Source organism: Aptenodytes forsteri, unplaced genomic scaffold, assembly GCF_000699145.1.
Source record: "Aptenodytes forsteri isolate BGI_AS27 unplaced genomic scaffold, ASM69914v1 Scaffold76, whole genome shotgun sequence".
Classification (NCBI taxonomy): Eukaryota; Metazoa; Chordata; class Aves; order Sphenisciformes; family Spheniscidae; genus Aptenodytes; species Aptenodytes forsteri.
In genome coordinates, this window is record NW_008794444.1 from 3160265 (window position 1) to 3184465 (window position 24201).

The window sequence follows — 24201 nt, forward strand, 5'->3', positions numbered from 1 at the left end:
GGGGTTCCCCTCATGAGGGGAGGGGGGGGGACGACGACATTCCCGTTGTGAGACCTGGGAGCCGAGGGAGGGAGGGAGGTTAGACCTGAAAGGGAAGCTGAATTTAAAAGGGAGCCTTACACGTAGTGTACCACCAGGTGCTCGCGATAAACAAACTTGGTTGGGGTTTTTTTATTTTCTCAGCCGCCGTTGCTCAGTTTTCAACAGGTAGGGGTTAAGATGGTCTCCAAACAGGTACCTGTCAGGTGAAAAGAACAGATCATCTCTCTCTGTCCAGAAGTCAGTGGTGGCTTTCCCGATCTAGGCTGTGTGCACTGCCAGAAGGTGTGTGCTTGGAAAATGAGATAACTGTACGAGACGGTTGCATAAAATCCCTGCGGAAGCAAGTGCTCCAGTTCTAAACCATGAATCAACTTGATGAGGTCACCGCTATGTACCTTGGACGCACTGATCTTCGTGTGGTTAACCTGATGCTAATGCCACAGTCCTGTTTTTGCTGGGACTTTACAGAAGACTGGCAAATACGCATTGAAAGTGCACTTCAGTTTCTTTTTGTTAATCTTTGAAAACAACCCGAGACTGAAATGTATTATGCTATAATTGCAGGATTAGCTTGGAGATCACAACTAGCAACAACTGGTTTGCTGGCAGGAGCAGGCACTCAGCTTTTCTGGAAGTATTTGCTGCATGAACAGCTGGTTCCCCAGCCAACAGGCAAAATCATTTAGTAGTCTGATTATATTGACTTAGTCTTTAAAAAAAAAAAAACAAACCCTGAAACCCACATATTAAGCTGTAGGCATGTCTGAGGGGTTAACACCTTTTACACATGCTGTTTGCCGTGATGTAATGACTAGCTATTACATGACTGCTTTGTAATAATTATAAACTTACTGATGACACCTTCTGGGATGCACTGAATTTTTACCCGAAGTTATAAGAGTTTATTAATAAAAAGTAATTAATAATAGGCATAACCTCCTCCTAAATGAAAGTCATAGTTGCTATTAGCTCACCTGGAGGGAAGCTACTTACTTATATCATGTTCAAAGTAATAGTAAGGAGAGGAGTAATGTATCGCTTACTGGAGGGAGGCAGGGAAATTTTATTAATAGGTGTCACTGTTCATGTGCAAAATCTCTTTAGGTAAAGGAGAAAGTGAAATATCATGATAATTTGAGAACTTAACGTGTGCAGAATAACAGCATTTTGCTGGCTGAACTTTGTCATTACTGGAGAAAGTATGAATTCTGTTTCTGATTCTGTCATGGATTCCTGTGAGCATGTAGGCATTAACGTCTTCAGTTATTCTGAGTTCATAAAGGCAGTGGTCCCGATGAAGTGGTAGAGTGGTAGCCAGGATACTTGGATTTTCTTGACCCTTCTAGTAGAGAGGTATGAAGCCTGGCTGGTGTAGCCACAGTACAGCGTGGGGTGGTTTTGGGTTTTTTTTTTTTTTTGTGTGTGTGTTTTGATGGGGTTTGGGTTTGGGGTTTTATTTGTTTATTGTGGATGCAGTTATACTGGCAGAACTGCACTGTTTTGGCAATGGTTTGTTGCTGGTGGAGGGTGTGATGGTTTCTGTTGCACCAGTACAAACTGCAGCATTACCATTACACTTGCATATGCACTAGAGGTGCCTTAAAGGGGTTCTAGCATTTCAATTTCCTCAGTTCCGTGGTGTAAATGAGCGTTGTGGCTAGCCAAATACTTTACGTGTAAGTACAGCCAAAGTTCTTTTTTTCTCTTTCATGCTATATATAAGATCTGATGCCTTCATTTATCCGTCATGGTCCAACCATTCCAAGACGAACTGATATCTGTCCTCCTGACTCAACTTCTTCTGCATATGCTTCTGGTGGAGATGGAGTTGTTTCCAGAAACCAGAGTTTCCTTCGAACTCCAGTGCAGAGGCCACCTCATGAAATAATGAGACGTGAAAGCAACAGACTGTCTGCGCCTTCCTATCTTGCAAGAAGTTTAGCTGATGTCCCTAGAGAATATGGCTCTTCCTCCCAGTCCTTTTTAACAGAAGCTAATTCTGTTTTGGAAAATGGAGATGCTGGTGCCCGTTGTTATTATTACGATCATTTTTATGATGCCCAGAGGAGACGTCAGTTAAATGATCGCGTACATGAGGACTACAGGTATTATGAACACAACAACGATCTTTTCCAGAGGATGTCACAGAATCATGGGAGGCACACTTCAGGTAAATATTGATTAATTGCTGTTTTTTTAAAATGTGTTTTTGATAAGACTTCAGGTGCAGAGATATATCTGGATGATCAGGAGCATGTGTTTAAGAGTTATGCTGTGTGGGACAGAGCTGCTTTTTAATGACGTTTCTGTGATCTGAGTACACTGCGTGTTCACATTTCTTAGAGTTGAGAGTTTGATTGCATATATCCAGAAAAGAAAAAATATACTTAAACCACGATTTATTTATTAAATAAATGGGGTAAGGTTGAGCAAGTGTTTTTTTTAATGCCAAGCATATGCAACTCCTCCTGACAAAGTTGATTCAGTTGCTAACTAGCAAGGAATTTTACTCATTAGGGGACATCTGCTATTTTTGTGATGTAGAGAATAACCAACAGCTCTAAATTATAGCATTGCAGTTTTGTTTTATTATATTTTAATTATCATTGTGTTAATATTTAATTTTATTGTGTTATTTGACCTCGGTAGTTAAAATAATTTATTATAAATAGTCAAAGGGAGGAATGACTGCTTTGTCTAATTAGCACACTGACATATAGTCAGTGCTGAAATTGACTTCCTAGTCCTCGATTTTTTTTTTTTTCTTTTAGCTTGTAAAATCCTTTGTAAATATGCCTGTTTCCCCCTCAAATTCGCTGGAACTTGTCTTTGTTTTCTAATGGAAGAACAGTGTAAGAAAGAAGAATCCATTAAATACTACTTTTTGAAATATTTTATTATATCTGTGATGACACTGAAGAATAATTCTTTGGTGCAGTGTGCTGTTGTGAATCTATTGGTGGAATAAAAAGTTTGGGATTACAATATTGCCCATAGAAAGGTGACCTTAAAAGTAGTAGATTTGGCTGTATATACTACGGAAATTATGTTCAAAGAGGAGTTTGAAACAAACATTTCAAACCTGTAAGTAATGTACCTTCAATATGAAATACGTTGTTAGTTCGTCATTACTTGTAATCTGTAAACAAAATAGTAAATAGTCTCTAGTAAAATAAATCTTCTGTCTGGAAAAATAAATCTGCTAGGAAGAACGTCAGCATTTAAGGCTGCTGCTGATGTTGTGTATGAAATTATAACCTGTCAATGCTTTGTGGGTTTTTTTACTACAGAAACACTTCAATGAAAAGTGACAGAAGAGTAATGCTAGTGTTACTGCTGTCAGCCAGTAAATTCTGAAATACTAAGGTTTAAGACTTGCTACTTTATCCTCGTTTATTTTGCTGAATGCTAATACATCTGATCTACCTAGATTTTGCATGGAAGCCCTCCATCTCTGTCGGTTGTTGTTCAGCCGGCAGTCATGAAACATTTTCCTGGTCCAGATAACAAGCACCTGTCAGTGTGTGCTGGGATATTGTAGGGAGGAGAGGCAGGAGGGGAGGATTTCATGAACCAATCCATCAACTTAACATTCAGAATTACTACAGTAACTGTGTATGCTGAGGAAAACTTCAAAAAAATGGTACTGCTGCTGTGTAGACTTGAAACAATGATAGGTGGAAATGGAGCTCTAGCTATTAGTTTGAAAGCGGAGTTCAATCTAGCAAATATTTTAAAACCAGCTAGAAGCAGGGCTTTACAGCCATATTTTTCTCAATTGTAGCAACATGGATTTCTTTCTAAAAAGACTTTTTCCCCCATTAGTCTACATGGCCCCTTAGCCACTGGAAATCATAAAGGAGCTGCTGATAGTTGGTTGGTCTTCATCATTCACTCATATTTTTACATTTAATAGTCTGAACAAATTCTACACATATTTTGTAACGGACGAGTGTTCAGTCTTAGGTATTTGTAGGGAGAGACAAAAAAAGGTGAGCCCTTTTATCTGCCAAAGTGTTTCCCTTTTCCTCTATTTTTTTCTTTCATCTCCTCATGGAATATGAACTCTTAAATTCCTCTTTCGGTTTCACTGCAGTAAGAATATTGACCTGTGTCCTTAACTTCTGTACATCTTTTCAAGAACTGCTGTTACTTTTTATCAGTAAAAGAATTATGAGGCCAAAAATAAGAAAACCTTGGATTTTCTAACTTCTTTCATCTCACCATTAAGCTGCTTTTTATTTGAACCATCTGTTGTCTTCAAACCTTCAGTGTTTTCCTTTAGCTACACTGATCTTTCTGTAATTTCTAGTTCCTCTTTTTCCCACATTTCCAGAATACTGAGGCAGGCCTTTTACTTCCATTGTCTTTGTCTAAATTACTTTTTCCTTACACATCTCCATTGTTGTTTCTAAATGTTTCACCTAATAAAAATTCTTCATTGAGATAATTGATGCCAAAATTGCCTAATACCTACAGTTTCGACGTATAAGTCTGTTTATTAGCTAGAATCAGTAAATGCTGCCTTCTACTCTTTTCCTCCTCTCCCACCCTCCCTCAGAAGGTCCCCTCAGTTGGTTCTGTTATGGTTTGGACTGATTGCTACAGAAATGGTGCCTGATGAACACAAGGTATACTTGCTATTGCTGGGTGATGTTTCATTCAGTGTTGGTTACAACTGAGATGACTTTTGAGAAGCGGTGGTCTGGAAGTGAAGAGGTGCATGTGAATTTCAGCTTTCACTCAAAATAAAGATTCTCCTCTTTATAATTTGGAGATAAGTTGAAAACATGTTCCTATTGAGATCTTCATATTCAAAGTACTCAGCAAAGTATTTAAGAAAGTCCCATGATTTTTCAACAGTTGATGTTGACAGCGTTGATACGTTCTTTCATAGGCATTTCTCCCTGAAGTCATGTTTTCTGTCTCAGTATGATTCAATTCTACCATGTCCTCCTTTTCTTATTTTCATTAGCAAATTTTGTTTGCTAATGTTTTTGTTTTGTTTGCAAAAGTTTTTAATTAGCAATCTAGTGCTGCTGGTTTTCCTGAAAAATGTCTTCAGTTGAGATATTTCCTAGTTTTGTATGTTTAGTACCTCTGTGGCATTTCTTGAAAATTTTTTTTCATGTCCATTTCAAACTTAATTCTAAGAGACTTTACCTGTCTTTCCTCGACATCTCTTTCCTTTCTTCTAGGTTAAAGGTTTGGGGAGGTCTGTGGTTGAAGTTATATCTACAGTATAGATTGGAACTAACTTGTAACCAAGACCTCAGAGTTATTTGTACCTGTTTGAGCGGTAAGCTAAAAAATTCTTGTGTATGTGAAAATTGCTGAGATTAAAATCACAGTGTAAAGGGACTTTCTGATGGTGGATTGTAAACGGTTGACTGTGATGTCAGAGGAGAAAAACGATTAATCCTGCGAACAGAGAAGCCAGTGTGCTTTAGTGAAAGTAGGTTCATCTGGTGTTAAATTGTACCCCTTAAAAATTGCAAACTGGTATTTGTGTTTAATATAAGAGCAAAATAAAGAAATACAAATTATTAAATGAAACCTATTTAGAGCTAAAGTAGCAGAGCTTTTCTTTTTAGGTGTGTACACTTCACTCATTTTTAAACAAATGGCAATTCCTGCCCTTTTCTTCTTTTGTGCTGATTTTGCAGTAATTTCTTTGCAGCATACTTTCTGAAGCTTTCAAAGTACTTCCTGTCTTTTCCTATTTGTGAATTTATGCTTACTTGGAACGCCCCGTTCCCTCTGACAAACGAGGTACTTGTGCTCAGGAAGTACCTTCAGATGCTTTGGAATGGGTTAGGAAGGCCTAGAACCCGCAGACCTATCTAAACAGGATAGTTATTGGAACTTCTTTTTGCTATTTTATTATTACTTGCTCCCTTAAAATTAAACAGTTCATTCATCTTCTCTTCCTGTTCTTCATCCTGGTTTGATGAAGGGAAGGGAGAGGATTTTGGCATCCTGAAAAAAGTCTCTCAAGACAATTGACCTAATTAAAGACAAATATGAAGGCCTTTTGTTTGGCTAGATTTGTTCTTCAACACTTTGACATTTGGTTGAAGCTAGTTGTGGGGAGTTCATAGGCTCTGAAACTTCTCTGCCTACATTCAGCACTGTATCTAATACACAAAGTGAGACTTTCTCTTCAGTGTTTTTGCTCTTTTCCCTTTATGCTGGGCTGCTCTGGTGATAGGATTTTTCTCCTATGCTTTCTACCAGGCAGACTGAAGAAGTGCCCTCTGCTGACCTGGAAACGTTTCCGCCTAAGAACCTGGACTTCTTTCCAGGCAGAGTGCCTTTACAATAAAACCCCTTCATTGGGCTGTGAAAGCATTAATGCATATCACTTACGGTTTTCTTTGTTCCATACTAATGGAACAAACCAAACAGAACTTCCTTGATTGAAGAAGGTACTACGTGTTTTTCACATTTGTGACGTTAGCTTAAGATATGTTTTTAAGAGAAGAATATTAAATGAAGGAACTCTTTGCACTGATACAATGCACTGCAATGTGGTGCTCAAAGTTAAAGTTTGGGTTCTGGTATTAGGACACCCTGTTGTTGAAGATGTTGAGAATAAGACTGAATATAGGGCCTGGCCTTACTTAAAACTCTGAGTATTTTAAATCTTGTTAATACTAGTAATAAGTGGTTGCTGTTCCTTTGCACTTTCTTTTTTCGAAGTGTTGAGAACATAGACAGTGATACTCCTGAGCGAGCAAACTGCACTGAACAGGATTTTCTTTTGCTTTGGAACAGCATATAATGTCTCTTGGCCTGGCTGACAGTTAATTCGAGACCTTAAACTGAAGATACTATATTGTACAAGAGAAGGAAAAAGCAAAGTCACAAATAGCGTTCAATATTGATGTTCCTTAAAAGCAACAGCCAAACCAAAAAATACCCCAAACCTATACCGTTAGGAAACAGAATTAACAAATGAGGCTAGATGAGTTCCAAAGAGGCAACCTGAAAAGGATTTACAGTTGCATAAATTTGAATTCATTGTTGACCATTCTTGAGATTTGATAGTGCCACTCAGGGGAGTTTATAAAGAACAGTGCTCATACTTAAGCAGAGGAAAGGAGACTTTTAACATTTGGAAAAAGATAATTTAAAGAACTCTGTTCCTTGGGAAAGCAGGAAGAATGAGAATTCTGTCTTGTCATAGATAAAACAGTACGTGAGCAAGAAAATCCGGAGTAGTTACAGTGAAGTGGTTCGACTGGTCTGTTTTTGCTTATCCTATGGTAGAGATCATATCCTGCATCAAGAGGAAATCATAGGTTTTACGCTAGATGTTTTGGTAAAAATGGTTCAAGTTGTAAGTTTGGGGGTTTTTCTGTAGATATTTTGCATTGCGCTATGTGAGTCTGGTACCAGCCCATGACTCAGGGAATGTCCTTGGTGTGTGTGGTAAAATCATATGTGAAGCTTTGGGCTGCTATGCAAACACTGTAGGGCTAAGACCTTACCTGAAATTTCAACACAGGAGAGTATCATGCTTGGGCAATATGACACAGAAAAGGTAGTGTTCACAGTGGATGGTTTTAGGCTACCTTGTAACTTTCTTCTTTGGTTTATACTTTGGAAAAGATCACATATGAATTTACTTTTCGAACTCTTGTTCAGTCTTATTACTGATACTTACAGGTGTATATATATGAAAGTCAATTTTCATCTTCTCTTACTGTTCAAAATCATAGCAGGAGCTACACTCTTACGTGTGTATCCGCTCTCCCTTGAAGGAAGCACCTGCTGAGTTTTATAAGGAAAACCAATACACAATTCCTCTTGATCTCTAGTAACTCCAGTTATATAAACAAATGTCTAAATTGTGCTAATTGCCAGTTCGAATGCCGTAGGGGGTTGATGGTTATAAGACACTATGAATATTACCTGACATCTTAAAACTTCCAGCACACAGAATATTCCAATATGATCTGTGATTTTAAGGGGGAAAATGCACATTAAGACTAGACATGATAGTCTACAACCTGAAGTATTTGCAACCGTCTGTTTATAAATCTGGCCTTTGATTTCATAATTAGAGCTTGCTGGTTGTAGAGGCTTGGAACACTGTTCAAAACTGGTGACTGCTACAGCTATGTAAGTTTACCTTAATGGTATGGCTCTGCTTCTTCATATATGAAGTCAAAATGCCAAAAGGAATGTATAATGTATTTGTGGTCTGGTATTATTTTTGTTCTTTACCTCTTGGAAATTAAAAAAAAATAAGCTGGCATCAGGAGAAACCATGTAGCTAGAATTAAATGATTGTGCAAACACAGAACTGCCAGCGTTGCCTTTCCATTGGGTGCAGCGTTGCTTTTTAGCCTGCTTTCCATGTGATTTCTCTATGTAATCAGATTTTGGTTTTCCTTTCTACCTGAGTCCATCTCCCAGTCTTCTCTGGCTTTCGCATGAGGAGACTTAGGCATTGTGTCAAGAGAACTTCTGGTGCAGAGGATGGCTTGTGCAACTTCCAAATGTTAGAAAGAATTAACCTTTACCCCAAGGAATAAATATATATGTGTTTGCTGCTGGAATTATGCTAGAATTTAAGTAGGAAGAATTGTAACAAAAATACTGACATGTCCTGTTTTAACAGTAAACAGAAAGTATTTTTCTGTTTATGCCTTTGTGAAAGTTCTTTTCCCCCAGTCAAGTTTGTGTGTTCAGCTCTTCTGGTAGTGGTGGTTTAATAGTCACTGTTTATACGTACATGAAATTACAACACAGGGGTCCAGTTAATTGGAGAAAATACTGAATTTGTTTATCCAAAGTGCAGTATTTTCAAGAAGCTTACATGTTTGTGTTTTGTCATTGGAATGAAAACAAAACCAGTGACATAACTGTAGCTAGGGTCTGAAATAGTTTCCCTGCCCCAGTACTGCTAAAGGTCAGGAAGCCTCTAGGATATTTCTTCTCACTGGAAGTAAAGGTCTAGGTTGCTTAACCCTAATGAGAGGTGGGAGCTATCACGTGGACACAGCCATCAACTTTCCTTTATAAAGCTAACAAATAGGTAAGTACTATAACAAGAAGAAATACTTTAAGGCCAAATAGTTCAGAACGTGATAAGGCTAGAAAAAGATTTGTAGATGAGCACAAATGTTTTAAAGAACAGTACTCGGGGAAGTTTGTGAGATTTTTTTAAAATTTATTTTTTATTTATTCAGTTGCTTTGGAGCCTTCCCATTACTTCATTGTTGATGACTGCTGTCTTGTATTAGAATGTGAGAGCCCATCCAGTTTTCAGTCTATGTCATTTTATAGGTAAACTAATGCTTAAAATAGATGACGTCCCTTGGCTAGCATGCTATATTGTGTATGTATGGTTGAAAAGGACCTTTGCCTTTGTTGGCAAACAAGAGTATGAAATTGCCTGAGAAATACAACAATTTTGCTGCTGCTTCAGTATTACTGTTGTCTGAGCTAAGGACCGCACATGAAACGTCTTTTTAATAGTATGCTTTAGATGAGAGAGACTCTGCCTTTCCCTTCCACTCTCTGAAAAAAGAACCACACAAAAATGTTATTTCTGAAAAACAGAAGGAAAGGGGCATATTCCTCAGTAAACGTGGTGCTTGTGATGGAGTCACTTTCTGACTTCTAAGAAAGTGGAAAAAGTGGCTCCTATGCCCCTTCTTCTGGCTATGGGAGATAGTAACACACAAACTCTGATGAATACTGTGATTGAATAGATGCATTTGATTGTGGGATGAAAAGATAACTGGAATTTCTTTAAAGCCAGAGACTGTTTAACTGTAGAACTGTGGGTAACTGAAGGTAACTACTTAAAAGGATTTAAAAAAGAGAGTTGCATTTGGGCCAGCACGTCCGGTAGGTACTAGGCTTCCAAGGAATGGAAAGAGACCTGCAAAATTCTTGATTATGTCATTTGGTTGGGGTTTGGGGGGTTGGGTGGGGTGGTTTTGGGTTTGGTTTTTTTTGTTTTCTGTAGTTATTATGGCTTTTATTTCAGCTAGCTTACTAAGTATCCATAGTATATAGAGGGAAGGAAAAGATGAAATTGGAATTACGTTTCTTCAGTACATCTCTCAGCATCCAGCACGCTAATTTTTAAAATGTAAAAGCTGTGTGTATGTTACAACAAATGGTGTATTTTAAAATGCTAGTGAACATTCTTTTAAACCAGCTATTTAGTGATAAACCCTAAATGTGCTGTGTTTCTAGGGCAGAGGTGGGAACTTAATCAACTACTGATTCCTGTCAGTTCTCCTACTGCCAATACACCTAACCTAGGCTTTAGTTCTCTTGCTGGAGAAGCCCTTCTCCTAGTGCAGCCCACATCACCGAGAAAAGCTGGAAATTACTCTTTTTTTCATGTGCCTCTTCAGCATTATGAAGCGTAGGTGCTCGGTTTTAGAGAAGAAGCAGATGTACAGCCTACTAGACAACGAAACTGCCTTCCAAGATCTGTGGGAGGGAGGAAGCGGGTGGAGGGGGATATGCAGAGAAGAGATGAGGAATTTTGTGACTCGCTCTGAACAAAAGGTCTCTAAATCTTGTCTGGATTGCATTCGGAAGGCCTGGCTGTCCCACCCAGCGGTGCACATAAACCAGCTAGTCTAACAAGCGTGGGTAGTTTTAGCAAAGAAGACGTGGCAACATCAACTTCAGCGTGCGCGCAGGATGACTGTACTGTGTTCAGCAAAGGGCTTGCGCAGGATCCGGTGTGGATCCAGCTTTTCTGTTTTCTCTTGTTACTGACAACACTTTTTGGCTGTGATTGCACGCACTTCAGTAATAACGGTCAGCGCAGTATAGTGCTAACCTTACTTGTCCCTCCTCTCTTGGTTTACCTGGTCCTGTTTACTGTTCTTGACTGGTTAATCTGAAAAGCTTTGTTGGTATTCAGTGATTTTTCTAGATAGTTGTAATCTCTGACTGTAACTAGAAAAAGAAATAGCTGTGGTTTTTTGGTAGATAAATAGTTTTGATGCAGCTGTAATAGCATATTAACAGAAACTGTCATTTATGTAAAGCTTTAACATGTGTAATCTTATGTCGGCTCTCTCTGCTCAGCAAATTGAGACAATAACAGCTTCACCCCTGTTATGTACGCTAATACATGTCTCATCGAAAAAGCAAGGATGCTTTAACTGTCTCTGAATGAAGCTGTCTAGTGAACCTGGAGTTGGAGGAGAGTGAAACAAGTGGGACTTAAAAGGGAATAGCTATTTTGACTTGATTGTGCTTTTTTACTAACGTACAAATGCATACACCATAAACGCCATGGTATTGTTCAAAGTTCGTAGAGTGCCTCGGGTAGGGGGGGGAAGTTGACTTCGTACATCATGTTGGTTTGGGGTATTACCAGTTTAGCTAAACATTGCTTTCCCTTTTTTTTAGGCATCGGTAGAGTTGCTGCTACATCTCTAGGAAACTTAACAAATCATAGTTCTGAAGATTTACCTCTTCCTCCTGGCTGGTCAGTGGACTGGACTATTAGAGGAAGGAAATACTATATAGATCATAACACTAATACAACTCACTGGAGCCATCCACTCGAGCGTGAGGGGCTGCCTCCGGGATGGGAGAGAGTTGAGTCGGCAGAATTTGGAGTGTATTATGTAGATCACATCAATAAAAGAGCTCAATATAAACATCCTTGTGCTCCCAGGTAAGACATCTGCCTTCTCGTCTGTTTTTTTCCTAATCCAGCTAAGAAAGTGGAACTGTTTTTGTCTCATATATGTGCCAAAAACTTCCCTTATTTTTAGAAGTAAGCTTTACTGGTTCTTGGCTAAGATTTTTAGAAGAAGTTGTAATTGTTAGGTTTTTTCCTCGTCTGTTACTGTCTTAAGTTTAGAAACAGGATATTGTTCCTAACTCACTAAAACAAAGCAGCTATTCTCTTCAACTGTCGGTAAAGGAACAAAGTTGCTGAGAACAGAATTGAATTGTAGACTGAGAAGAAACTTGATCTGATGTTCCAGGAGACTGTCTGGACAAATAGCACATACCATCTGAAGTATGAATTAAGTCTTCTCTAGAATGAAAATCGGTATTTTAGCTACTCATAAATTAAAGGTAAAATAAAGTTAGTATGCACCAAATCTACCAGTTAATTTCTGCTACTCAGTGTATTTTCCTGTTACCCAGGAAGAGAAAGTTTTTTAATATGTGGCACAAAAGATAAACATATGAGGATGTCCTTTGTTATAAATGGAGTAACTCTTACCAGCTGCTGCCTGAATACATTTGATCTAACATATTAAATGGAGGATTACTTGGCTGAATGGATACTTGCCTTTTTAATCTTTTAAAAACAGATACTGTGTTTTGTTCTGCTTTAGTATCCAGGTAGCAGGCACTAGGTGAGTAGACCTAAGCTGAATTTTAGTGGGCTAACAGATGTTAGTGGGCAACGCTTAGAGTTGTGATTGCAGTGAAGCACAAAAATAGCAACAGAAAGTTGCTCTCAGTATAGCCCTGCTGAGGCAACACTCCGTATGTGGTTGCATCATTGGCCTTTGCATGTATTAACTTGTGTATTAATGTTAACAGTTTAATGATATCAGTATGTCTAAGTTATTGCTTGGAGGTTACGGACTTTGTCTGTCTTCCTTTGTACAGCGTTCCCCGTTATGACCAGCCTCCCCCAGTGACTTACCAGCCGCAGCAAGCTGAGAGAAGCCAGCCTCTCCTCGTCCCTGCAAACCCCTACCACACTGCAGAGATTCCAGACTGGCTGCAGGTCTATGCCAGGGCTCCTGTAAAGTGAGCTTTTTTTTTTTTTCCTCTGCGTTTCGCACTATGCATGCCTAGCTTAGAAGGCAAACAAAGGAATTTCGATGACTGAAAGGAGAACTCTAGCTGGTATCTATTTCTTAATTGCATAAGAACTATTGCTGACAGCGCACAGGGAAGTTGTACCAGATGTTCATCGTATTAGTTTGCTTTGTATTAGGCGTTACTTAAAATCATCACAGGACTTCTTGCAGTTCACATGACTTGCAGAATGATATATTAGAGAGTTGAGGGTGTGATTTACTTTCGGTGTATCTGTAAGAACGGTACCACGTGGCTTATAAAATATGTGAAATATTTCAGGGTGTCAACTTCTTAATGTATATCTTACTCCTTTTTTAAAAAGACATACAAATTCCCCTTCACAATTAAGAACTTTGAATACAGACTGAAGTCTGTATTTCTGTTCAAGAACTTTAATTAAAAACTCAGTGGTAGTAAAAAGTCATTTTTTCAAAGAAACAATGCTATAGGAACAGGCGGTCTCCTCCAAGAAAAGATTTGAGTCAGCATAATGAAACAAATTACATTTTCTAATGGGTACAGCTCTGCGGAAGAGTAACACTAAATAGAAAAGCAATAAAAAAATACAGATACTTTTTAATAATTATGAAATCATGTACTTTTTCATAAGGAGAATATGGAGAAACTAAGTTTTACAGCAATGAGCAGGTCAGTCTGTAGTAGCAGATTCAGACTATGTATGATGTTCAGTGACTTCCAGCTAAAAAAATCCTCTTTTTTAGCTGCTTCTAGTAACTATAATCTGAATGGATTTTATTACTTCTTGTGGCTAAAAGGCTTGCCAGCAGCCCATAAAGATTTAAATTGGCCTAAAATCCACCAGTACCCATGCACTGGGGACATGCTAAGTTCCTGTAACCTATGGGAGGACTTGTTTCCTAGAAATGCTTTTAGGTTTTGGCTGCAGCTGCATTTCTTTATTTAGGTCTTTGGCACATCCAGACAATGCAGTTTTAAATATTTCAGCCTGTGTTTATGGACTTTTGTTGGTACTTCTCTTGAAACTTGAGAAACAAATTTAAGACAATTGAAACAATTTAGGATTATCAGGAATTCCTTTGTATCTAGTAGGCTGAGACAAATTAAAACAAACAAACAAACAAACATTTAATTCATTCAGGCTGTTTGAATAGAATTTACATTGTTCAGAGGAATCAAAAATTGTGTATTTTCCAGTATCCTTTTAGCCTTCTGTTGAAGTAGTGCTGGTGGTAATAGGAATATTGCCGTAATTCTCAAACGCTTCTGTAAAGAAGTAAATTCTGGTTTATGCTAATATTATATCGGAAAAGTGAGGAAGAGTGGTAGCAGCTGGCTTAGTGTCACCTCATCTTGAGGACTTCCTAAGGAACAATTGATAAATAATTTTCACAGTTATTAAAATCAAGATCACTTATATATTCTCAATGTAAATTTAATAACGAACCTCTTCTCTGTTGCCAAAGCAACTGGCTTAAAGCTTGAGGAAAACATCCAGTAATACTTGTATGTTCCTCAGTAGTATTGTCCCAAAGCCGAGTATGAGAACTGTATGCATGTCCTCCTGTGTTGTGGTGCAAAAATGAAAGTAAGTGGGCAAAATGCTTTCACAGTAGTGGTAGAGGAATACCTTTTGCGATCTGCTCTTTGAAATTTACTGTAAAAACCTGTTGATTATCAGTACAGTTTTGCACTGAAATCATTGTGGTATGTTTTGTTATGATTTGTTACTTACACCTGACACTGTAGCTTGATTTAGCTGACTAAAGGCCAGTCATTTTTGTTGAGAAAAGTAGATAATGATAGCAAAAATTGATAATGTTAGCTTTTGTTTCAAGAAGTTTCTCTAAAGGCTAAGAATTCTGGCCACTGGAAAAGTCTAATGGAGAGTTTAGTAGGTGCTTCTTCCCTCTTTTAGTGAAAAATGGTCAAACTGTTAAGATAAAGAAGATATTTGGCTCACGGAACAGTGAAGAGGCTTTGATGACTAGTTATAACTTGAGGTAACGATTTCCAGTATCAAGGTATTTATGATACCTTGAAGCATCCTTTTCCCCTCTCTGCCAGCATCTGTCAAGGTTTGTTCTGAGGGCGTTAAGTGCAGCTATCAGAATCTTAGCACAGTGGAATCAAGACTCCTGGCTTGTGTTTAACCCTTTGCTAGACTCTAAAATTAAATGTTTCTCCACCTTCCAGGTTAGGTAGGCTGGTCTGGTAGGTGTTCCCACAGTATGCCAGACTGCGTGCATGGGACTGTGAGGGTGAGGAGACCAAAAATGCCTTCCTTGTATGAGAGATCGTGGTTCCAGATTCTTCCCCCACCTCTTTTGGAGCACGGGTCTGAACCCAGGACTTTCTTCTTCCAGCCCTAACCCATAGGCTGTAAATATTCGGGGCAGGTCAGTGTCTCTTGTGTTGAAAGTGTCCTATTTTATATTAAATACTTGCTATCTACTGGAAAAAGCGCTGGAGACAGGGGATTCTGGCTGCCTGTTCTGTCTAGTAAGCTCCTGCTTTCTCACCCAGGAGGGAAGGCTCTGCACTCTGCAGGAATTTTGTACTAATGTGCTTTCTCCCCTCGATTTCTGGCTCTGTGACTAGTTGCCCTTCTAAAAAATGCCTGGGGAGTCTAGGTCAGGTACTGGTACTCTGTGCCCTGTTCCTCTAGGCGTCTCTGTGGTGAGCGTTCCTAGACCTACGATCTTTTGGATTTGGATGAGCCCATTCCCATTGAGGCACTGCTGATGGCTTAATCTTTAATTAGACTTCCCCCATTCAACACTGCCCTTGACAGGCGAAATGAAACTCTGCCACTGAAGAGTAATCCTGATGTGCTGCTTTTCTTGAGAAACCATCAGCAGCGACAGCTTCAAAGCGCTAAAGAACCACCGAGGTTTTAGCAATCCGTGATGATGCTTAAAAAAGAAAGAAGAAAAAAAAAAGCTGCAGGCCCCAGAACACCTGCAAACACATTACTGCATGTGATGGAGCTTTGTTTTCTTTCCTGCTTGCATTGCCACCTTAATAAGAAACAGTCCTTCCATCGAGAATCGGCCTTGCTGTGGAGGGTATTTTAATAAATGCTGTTGGCCCAGAACATTTGAAAGGATATCTCAGCGCAGGGCAAGCCAGGGGAAATCCTGCTGCAGTTGAATTCAGCTCATGATGAGTGGGAAGGGAGCAGAGATGGAAAGGTGGTGGTCACTTAAACGCAATAATCGAGTGCTCACAAAGATAGTTGTACTTGGCAAACCTTCAAAAGCAGCAGCTGGCAGTCTACCTCTCTTTGGAGTTTGATCTCCATACGGACAAACAGTGAGTTTAGCAGTGCAGCCCTGTCAAGACTTGGGATAGCTTTAATAGAGAAGCTGTTAGTTAGGAAGTTCATAGAAGCTGTGGTTATTTAAGTTCTTAAAAGTCCTCAAAAGCATCTTTGGTGGTCATCTGCATGTCCTGGTGCTTCTCTGATGCATACAGCCTTCCGAATATATCTTTTCAATATGTAATGCAGTTTATTTGCATAAATTTACTGATACTTGGCTTCAGCCTCCACTCGTGAATGTATTTTCTCATGTAATGCAGTTGGATCAATAACTCTGTTTATTCCCTGAGTTTCTTCTATTCTTCTAATAACAATAGTAGTCAGCTGCCTATTTCCAAGTTAAGAAAATCAGATTGCAAATGAATTGTATGTGTTCAGAAGCACTGGGAAAAAGCAGGACATGAGGGGTATTGCAGCGCTGGTGTAACAACGTCAAGGCTTTCTTTTATCAAAATAAAGTAGCATTAAAACGCCTATTACAAAGCAAGACTCAGATCAGACAAAATCAAGATTAAAACTGGGCTGGGGAATTGCTGTTTCCTCACCTTGCTTAGGAAAGTCTGCGGCTTGTCCTGTTCCCGGAGCTGGCCAGGCCCATGCCGGGATACTCCGTGCTGCTCAGGTCCCCTTAGCAGGGGCGGCATTAGCACCCCTGCTCATTTTGGGGTGAAACTCCTGAAGTTCTCTCACACGAGTCTCCTCAAGTTTAGGTAGACTCAGGTTAGCCCAGATATTCCCGCTAATGAGAACTGTGCTTACAGTGGGTCACGTGCTGTTGCTGTGTCCCTCGTTCCCTCTGAGCCTTGGGAAGCCTGTCTGTTCCTGAACCAGGCAGGTCTCTTCATGGCTGCTAGCTCATGTCGCCCTGCCAGATTTCTCCAGTCATCACGCTGAGGTGGAAGGAGACCATCAAAGAAAACAGCCTGTTTATTTTAAGCTTTGGTATCTGTCTAGCTATCTGCAGTCATTGTAGTGCTTTCTTTAAGCGTATGAGGGTGGGTCTGCAGTGTGGGCTGTCAACGCTTGACTGATGCGCTGACGGACACGAGCCAGATCCCAGTCAGTAACCGTTTGGCCACGTGGGCTTTGCAGCCTGAACTAATGTACTGTAAGTTGCTCACTGCAACGGTTGTCTTGCTGTTGGCCCGGTGTCCTCGAGGAACACCCTGAACGCCAGCGTCTCCTGCTTAATGTCATCCTGCAGCTATTGCCCCATGGGGTGTGGTGGTAGTACTGGACAGCTGGCCATGAGCCAGAGACCTTTAATCCTATCTCTGTAGAATCGCCCTGATTTTGTTGAAAAACTTTGTTAGAAGCACTGTTTTTCTGCCAGGATCTTGGAAACCTTCCCCTACTAATGGCACAAAAAAGGGGTCTGTTAAAAAAGGTAATGAAGAAAAATGCTTGCTTTCTTGAAGGGAGGATAGAGGTGGGGATTTTGGGGGCAATCCGGCCTCCACGGAGTTTGCTCTGGTGGAGGCTAAAAAGAGACGGCTAGAAATGCAGAGCGTGTGTGGACGTGTGTTTAACTGTTCTCACCGCAGACTTGCGAACAGGTAAAGTGTGTTTACACGCGCAGCCTTTGTACTGGTGCTTTCTCACTTCAACGCGGTTGGATGGTTTGTGTAGCTTAGATATAAAGGTAAATATTATAGACGTTAAATTTGGGAAATGTTGAACCATGTGTTTGGTATAGAGGATTGTCAGCGCTAGCTTTGAAGAATTTGTGGAACTCTGGTATGGTCAGCGCTAGCTTTGAAGAATTTGTGGAATGAAAGCAAGTCGCTGACTAACGTATGATTGAACAGACCTCCATTACGAAACTGGACTTCAGTTGACCGGCTTTCCAGCTCCCTTGCAGACCTTAGAGTGCCAATTTTGATTGTGGAAAATTCCTTGCAGGAGAAATGGCGCAGCCTTGATGAGTCACAAGAGTGGTTTGGCAGTTACGACATAAAATGCAGCCTTCAGGAAACTTCTTCAGCCCTGCTAGTGAAACAAGGGAGGCCTGAAGAGGCTCCTTTTACGTTGTTCGCACCTATCCAATGGCAGCAGCTTTGATATCCCAAAAGTCTGAACGTAGGGGCATGTTTATATGTTTCAGAAATTGGAAAAAAGTGCTAGGAGTATAAACAGAAATTCAGAATTGCTCCATATTAAAAAGTAAAAATAAAAAAACCCAGCACTGACAGCGCTGCAGATTTTCTAACAAAAGCAGTGCTGCATGCTGAGTAGGAGAGGAGAAGGCCTACCGAATGAAAGGCGAGATGTACTTTGCCAGGGACTCTTGTTTATATGTTACAGAAATTGGAAAAAAGTGCTAGGAGTATAAACAGAAATTCAGAATTGCTCCATATTAAAAAGTAAAAATAAAAAAACCCAGCACTGACAGCGCTGCAGATTTTCTAACAAAAGCAGTGCTGCATGCTGAGTAGGAGAGGAGAAGGCCTACCGAATGAAAGGCGAGATGTACTTTGCCAGGGACTCTAACCTGGGGGGGGTTGCAGGGGTTAGCGACGCTCAGCAGCTCTCCCTGTACATCGTTTCTCCCACCTCGTGGATTGATGTTACGCTCCTGCTTCCCGTTGCGGGTTGTTTTTACGTACTCCGCTCTCCATCGTGGAGCGTGAGGAGCGTGGCTTCTAACAGAGCCGGTCCGTGTGTAGCCCCCTTCTTGAACCTGTTGGTATTTTCTCTGCCAGCTTTCACGTTCTGCGCTGCTGACCAGCGTCCATTTCCCTCCTCAAGGAAAAAGTGTTGACAGTGTGGATGGCGCTTTGGTGACCCGAGCTTCTATATCTCGCCTCGCTCAACCAACAGCTCCGTGTAACTGGTGGCAGTGGGAGGAAATACAACAGTAATTGGTCGACTTTGCAGCTGAGCTTGTTTCCATCTCAGGCGGGGAGCTAGGTCAGATACTCCCAGAGGAGGAGTTCAGGGTGGCACCAGTGTGTTTCAGGCTCTTGGCACACGTCTCCAGGGGACCGCCCCAGGTCCACAGCAGCTCAGTTTTTCCGGTGTGGGGAGTAAGAACACGTAGGATTCTTAGCTGTTAGTGCTTGCGTCGCTCCCTTGACACCCACCCCACTCCCCCCGTGGCAGACAAATCGCTGCCGATAGTGACGGGCGGTTAGGATGTCCCTTGCTGGTGTGAGTGCTTGCAGCCGTTAATTATGACCCGATTGGATTTCTCCCCTCCCTCAGTCCTCACTGGTGCTATCTAATACCCCCCTTCCGTGGCCCTGTGGGGTTCGTGGCCCGCAGCGTGAGGCACGCTGGCTTAGGTTATTGCTGCTAATTAACCAAGAGGGGAACAGTTGTCCGAGAGTGCTTGTTAAGGCTGGAACAAGAATGCTTCGGAAACAAAAGTGTGTTGTGAGGGAAGCCTTGCAGCGCTCTGCCTCCTGGGAGGTACTTGCTGGGGAGCGTTAGGGTAAGCTGTTGAAATAATTCCTTTTTTCCTGTGTTACTCTAATTTTAAAAGATGTTTTACTACTAAGTCTTCAAGGCTTGTTGAATGGAATTGCTGTTTTAATGCTTCCAAAATGCATTTTCTCCTCTGGTTTATTATAATCAGTTAATAGGATCTTTAGTATTTCTAGAGTTTATCTTGGCGTATTACGAGTGATTCTGCAGTTTAGCTGCAAGTGACGTTTCTCCAGCTCACTTTGAGACGCGGCTCCATGTCTTTGGGCGTTGATCACCTTATTTCTTCACATAAAACATGCTAACGTAGACTGCTGGAAATCCGACCGGTGGCTGTACAGCTGTGAGGCCAGTTCTTAAGAAAACGCATAAAATGCTGCGTGTTCGCTTGCAGTGGCGTGTCGATAATCATCTCTTCCCATCAAAACAGATACGACCACATCCTGAAGTGGGAGCTCTTCCAGCTGGCGGACCTGGACACGTACCAGGGGATGCTGAAGCTGCTCTTCATGAAAGAACTGGAACGGATCGTTAAGCTGTACGAAGCGTACAGGCAGGCCCTCCTCACCGAGCTGGAGCATCGCAAGCAGAGGCAGCAGTGGTATGCCCAGCAGCACGGCAAGAATTTTTAAGCTAACAACTCTTTTAATAGACTTTTATGAGGACACTAAGAGCTTTAAAAGGTTTTCACACTTAAAACTATGAAAAAGTGCTTTTGTTGAAAAGGCAGCTTATTTTTGTTGACGTTGCACCTTTTGTTATTATCCTCATTAATATTTTTCTACATGTATTATGTATTGTTTATAAAAACGAAAAAGGTTTGTTAAGCTGTTTCCCTACAAGAACTAGTTTATTATTCTGAAAACCAGCGCGGAGTTTAACCAGAGACTTGATTCTGGTATCTTTTTCTAGCAGTCGGCTGTATTATTAAGAAGCTGACTATATATTTTTAAAGGGCAGTAGATGCAACTGTATGAAATGTCCTGGATTCAAAAGGTTGTCAAAATCCAAATGAATATTTCCGTGTATTTCCCTCGGAACCTCCTGTCCCTCTCCCGAGGGAGGTCTGCTCTCTGTTCACAGCTTTAATGTACACAACACCGACGCCGTTACTTTTCAGTAGCACCCAGTGCTGTAACCAGACAGAAGCGGCTTCCATCGGTCTAAACCAAGCGCTTCCGGAAAGTGAAGTCTGAGTTGCCTTATTTTTTTACTTTAACGCATTACTACTTTAGATTTCCTACTAGTTTTCACAGAAATTAATCAGAGGGGAAATACTTGTACCTTCTTAAAGACCAAGATCCCTAAGCAGACTTTTCACAGGTTCTTAAACGCTAGGTAAACTGCGGTTCATAAAACGTGACCCGGTCGCGTGGGAAGGCGACAGCATTGTCCCACCAGCTCTACCCACCAGCTGTACCACACCACGGAGGACATCAGGGATGTAACAACAGTTATTTCTGGGTTTTTTAATGAGCTTTTGTCTTGCGTTAAAGCTTCCTTACTTGGGGAAATTTTTTAATCGTAGTGTTACCCTCTCCAATATTTTCATTTGGTTCACTGATTGTCCTGAAATGTTATTTATGGATTCTTTTTAGTGCAATAAGCATTGTTGCAGACAGAAAAATACATTTCTTGTAAATCCTATTAATTCAATAAAAATCAATTTGTTTAATGAACGAAGGGTCGCTCAACTGTTGGGGTTTTTTGCCTTTTAAAGGTCACATAAAATGTTCGTAGAACCGATAAAAAGGTCTGACGGGGGGTGGTGAAAATCAGTAGCTCGGGTTCTCTGAAGAGCAGCCCCTCAGCTCTGGCCTTGCTTCGCTTAGGGAGCTTTTCCTCTGCTGTTAAAAGCTGGAGCCTTTACTTTGCCTAAGACTTGCAAAACCTGGCTTTACCTCCTCGGTGACGGAAGCACTTCCCGGAGGTGGCACCTGGGCAGAGGACTTTCGAAACACCAACTTTCCCGTTAAAACACCAATTCCGAAGGCCGAAAGGAAACCAAGAATGTTAAAAAAAACACCAAACCCCAAAACCCAAGGGGCGAAGCTCTCCCCTCGACAGTAACTGCCTCCTGTGTAACCGACTGCTTAGGAACCGACAGCAAACTTTAATAGTTCTGACGATAAAAGAACAGAACCGCCAACCACACTTTCTACGCGCTACAATGAATGTGTATGTACAGAAATACAGCGACACTTTCTCCAATACATATACAAAGTGATACCTTGTGCATGGGTTACGAACAGAAGAGTACGCTCTCCCTACAGGATCATTAACATACCATAGCAGAAGTGCCCTTACAGTTTCTGATAAAGCAAGTTAATACATTTTTAATTACGTTTATGTAATTAGTTAATTGAAGAAAAAACTCGGTTACATGTTATGACTTGTTCAAGTGTCTGAAAACAAGTTGGCTTTCGAAGAAGCTACCGTCTGGAAGATTTTTAGTCGCAGCGTCACGTAAATCATGATTTCTTCAGTGACTTCATAACTAATTAAGGGGAAAATAAGGCTTCATAAATTAGCTGGGAAGTACACTGGCTATGACAAATTAAAAGCACTTTGTATTTGCGGCAGTACCAGTATGTACATATTAACAAAAGGGAAAACATGCCGACATCTTCCCGTCAAACACCGCGTTGTCGAACGAGCGCACCGAACCACCACACGCCTGACTTGTTCTCCGCTCTCCCCCTTCCACGGCAGGAGCTTGTGATGGGTACGAGGACGAGAGCGTCGAGCCGAGGACGAGACGGCCGCGCCTCGTTCGCACATCCACAGGAACGCGCCTGGCTTACACCTTCTTCCTCTCCGAGCCCTCGGCGGGCTCCGCTTTCTGTGCAGGGAAGGCGTGGTGGTACAAATGTCTGTGAGTCGCTGCTGCGCTGTACAGCTTGTACAAAGCCTGGAAAAAGAGAGAGAGGGGATGGTTACGGCCCCAGCCCCCTGCGTGTGTGACGCCCGCGGTCTGTGCTTTCGCCTTCATGCTGCGGCGGCAGGTTCAAGCCAGTTGCGGCGCGCGGTTTGTTTTGTGCACCAACTCCGGATTGTGTCCAGTGTCCCAACGGGGGAAAGACTAAAGATGACCAGCTGGCCAATCTTTCAAAGCTCTCGGCTACGGGAGGAGCTCCCTCGGGTTGTATTAAATCAAGGGCTACCTGGAGTGCCAGCAAGGGACTTACGGGGGTTGGTTTTTTTCTACAGGTTTCACGCACGGAGTTTAAATTTCTGCGTCCTCAGCATGTTGCTTTACACCACCAGGCAGTTGCCTGTTGCATCATACGGAGGGCTTTGCTATGTAATGGGTATCTGGTTTGTCTAGATTATCTTTCTGCAGATGAATGCAGATTTTTTCCCTTCTAATTTTACCATTTTCCGTTTGCACCCGGGTGCGTTTTCCTGTCTGACAGAAGCGCCTGTCCTTCGCAAACGGCAGCGCCGCCGTCTAACAGATGGGCGTACCCCGGCTTCTGCAGAGCATCGGTGTGACCAGGCTGCCGGCCTCCCAGGTGTCTTCACAGGGGGCCAGAGGGCGACGGCTAAACACCAGGCATCGGACAGCAGGAGCAGCTGCGGTACCGGTGCGCGTTCGAGGTCGGTGTGGACGTGGGCTGCGTTTCCCGTACAGAACTAACGTCAGAGCAGTCACAGGGCCGAGACAAAGCTCTGATCCCGAAGGGCTGCTGCAGGCGCCGTCCGCAGCGGCTGGTACGTGGCAACAGGCGAGACCGCCCTGTCCCCCACCCCTCAGTGGGCTTTATACTGAGTGCAAACGGTGCAGGAGATGCCAAGATACGGTTCTGGTCGCAGAGGACTTGGTGTGAGCGGCTGGCGCAGCTCTGACACTTCCGTTTCAAATGAACTTGTCATTGGGGGGGAAAAACAAAAAACACCAACCAAAAACCCACCGGCTGCTGCTGCTGGGGACCTGAAGACTGTTGGTGAGCCAGGATTAGCTCAGGACGGGGTGGGAAGAGGCAGGCGACCGGCGGGAACCCGCACGCTCACGGGGTGATGTGTTCCTCGGGGGTGCTGAATGAACCAAGCTCGGTTGGTCTTTTCCAACCTTAATGATTCTGTGGTTCTATGATTCTAAGCGCAGCTGAAGCTGCAGCAAGGAACGGGGTGGGTGAGAAGACTCCGGGGGTGTCAGAGGCGCTGCTGACCGCATCCCAAACGGGCTGCAGGAAACGGAGGTGGGGCTTTGCGCGCCAGCGTTTCGGGACTGTTTGGGAATGTAGTGCCCTGGTGAAGGCGTCTTCATGCAGCTTCTCTGGGTTTCTCTCTTGGAAAAAAAAAATACGCTTTCAAATCCTACGTAAGCGGCCTTGCAGCATTTTGTGCTATGTTAGGCTTTTTCTTCGTGCCTAACCAGTCTCAGCGCTGACTTTTACCTGACAGGAGCTCATCAATAGCAAGGACCGTGTCCTGCCTCTCGCTGTTGCCAGAGCAAAGCCCACGGACCCAGGGGTCAGAAAGCTTTTAGCTGCTCAGCATCTGCGGCACAGCGAGGTACCAAAACAGCCGGCCTGCGCTGGCCGCTGGGGGAAGGAACGGGCTGATTTTTAACTCTTTTTTTTTTTTTTTTTTTTTCACCAGTGGAA

The 24201-nt window shown here is 41.9% G+C and overlaps 2 protein-coding genes across 2 annotated transcripts in view; one reads left to right on the top strand and one right to left on the bottom strand.

Annotated features, from left to right (window-relative positions):
- Positions 1-4662: 4662 nt before the first annotated feature.
- On the top strand, positions 4663-21259 carry SAV1 (salvador family WW domain containing protein 1). Its single transcript, XM_019474783.1, has 5 exons — positions 4663-4673; positions 5241-5341; positions 11440-11710; positions 12667-12810; positions 20022-21259. The coding sequence occupies exons 1-5, from the start codon at positions 4663-4665 to the stop codon at positions 20221-20223; spliced, it is 729 nt and encodes a 242-aa protein (XP_019330328.1). The 3' UTR covers positions 20224-21259.
- A 1106-nt stretch (positions 21260-22365) lies between these two features.
- ATL1 (atlastin GTPase 1) overlaps positions 22366-24201 on the bottom strand; it is a 20779-nt gene continuing 18943 nt past the window's right edge. Inside the window, exon 13 of the mRNA XM_019474787.1 lies at positions 22366-22502. Coding sequence (XP_019330332.1) covers positions 22392-22502 — 111 coding nt within the window. The 3' untranslated portion in view covers positions 22366-22391. The remainder of the gene's footprint in view (positions 22503-24201) is intronic.

Bases quoted from the DNA above. Each gene is read 5' to 3' on its own strand.
- SAV1 (XM_019474783.1), top strand. The intron at 5,342-11,439 runs GTAAGCTAAAAA...CCTTTTTTTTAG, and splicing joins TATTTGTACCTGTTTGAGCG to GCATCGGTAGAGTTGCTGCT. The intron at 11,711-12,666 runs GTAAGACATCTG...TCCTTTGTACAG, and splicing joins AAACATCCTTGTGCTCCCAG to CGTTCCCCGTTATGACCAGC.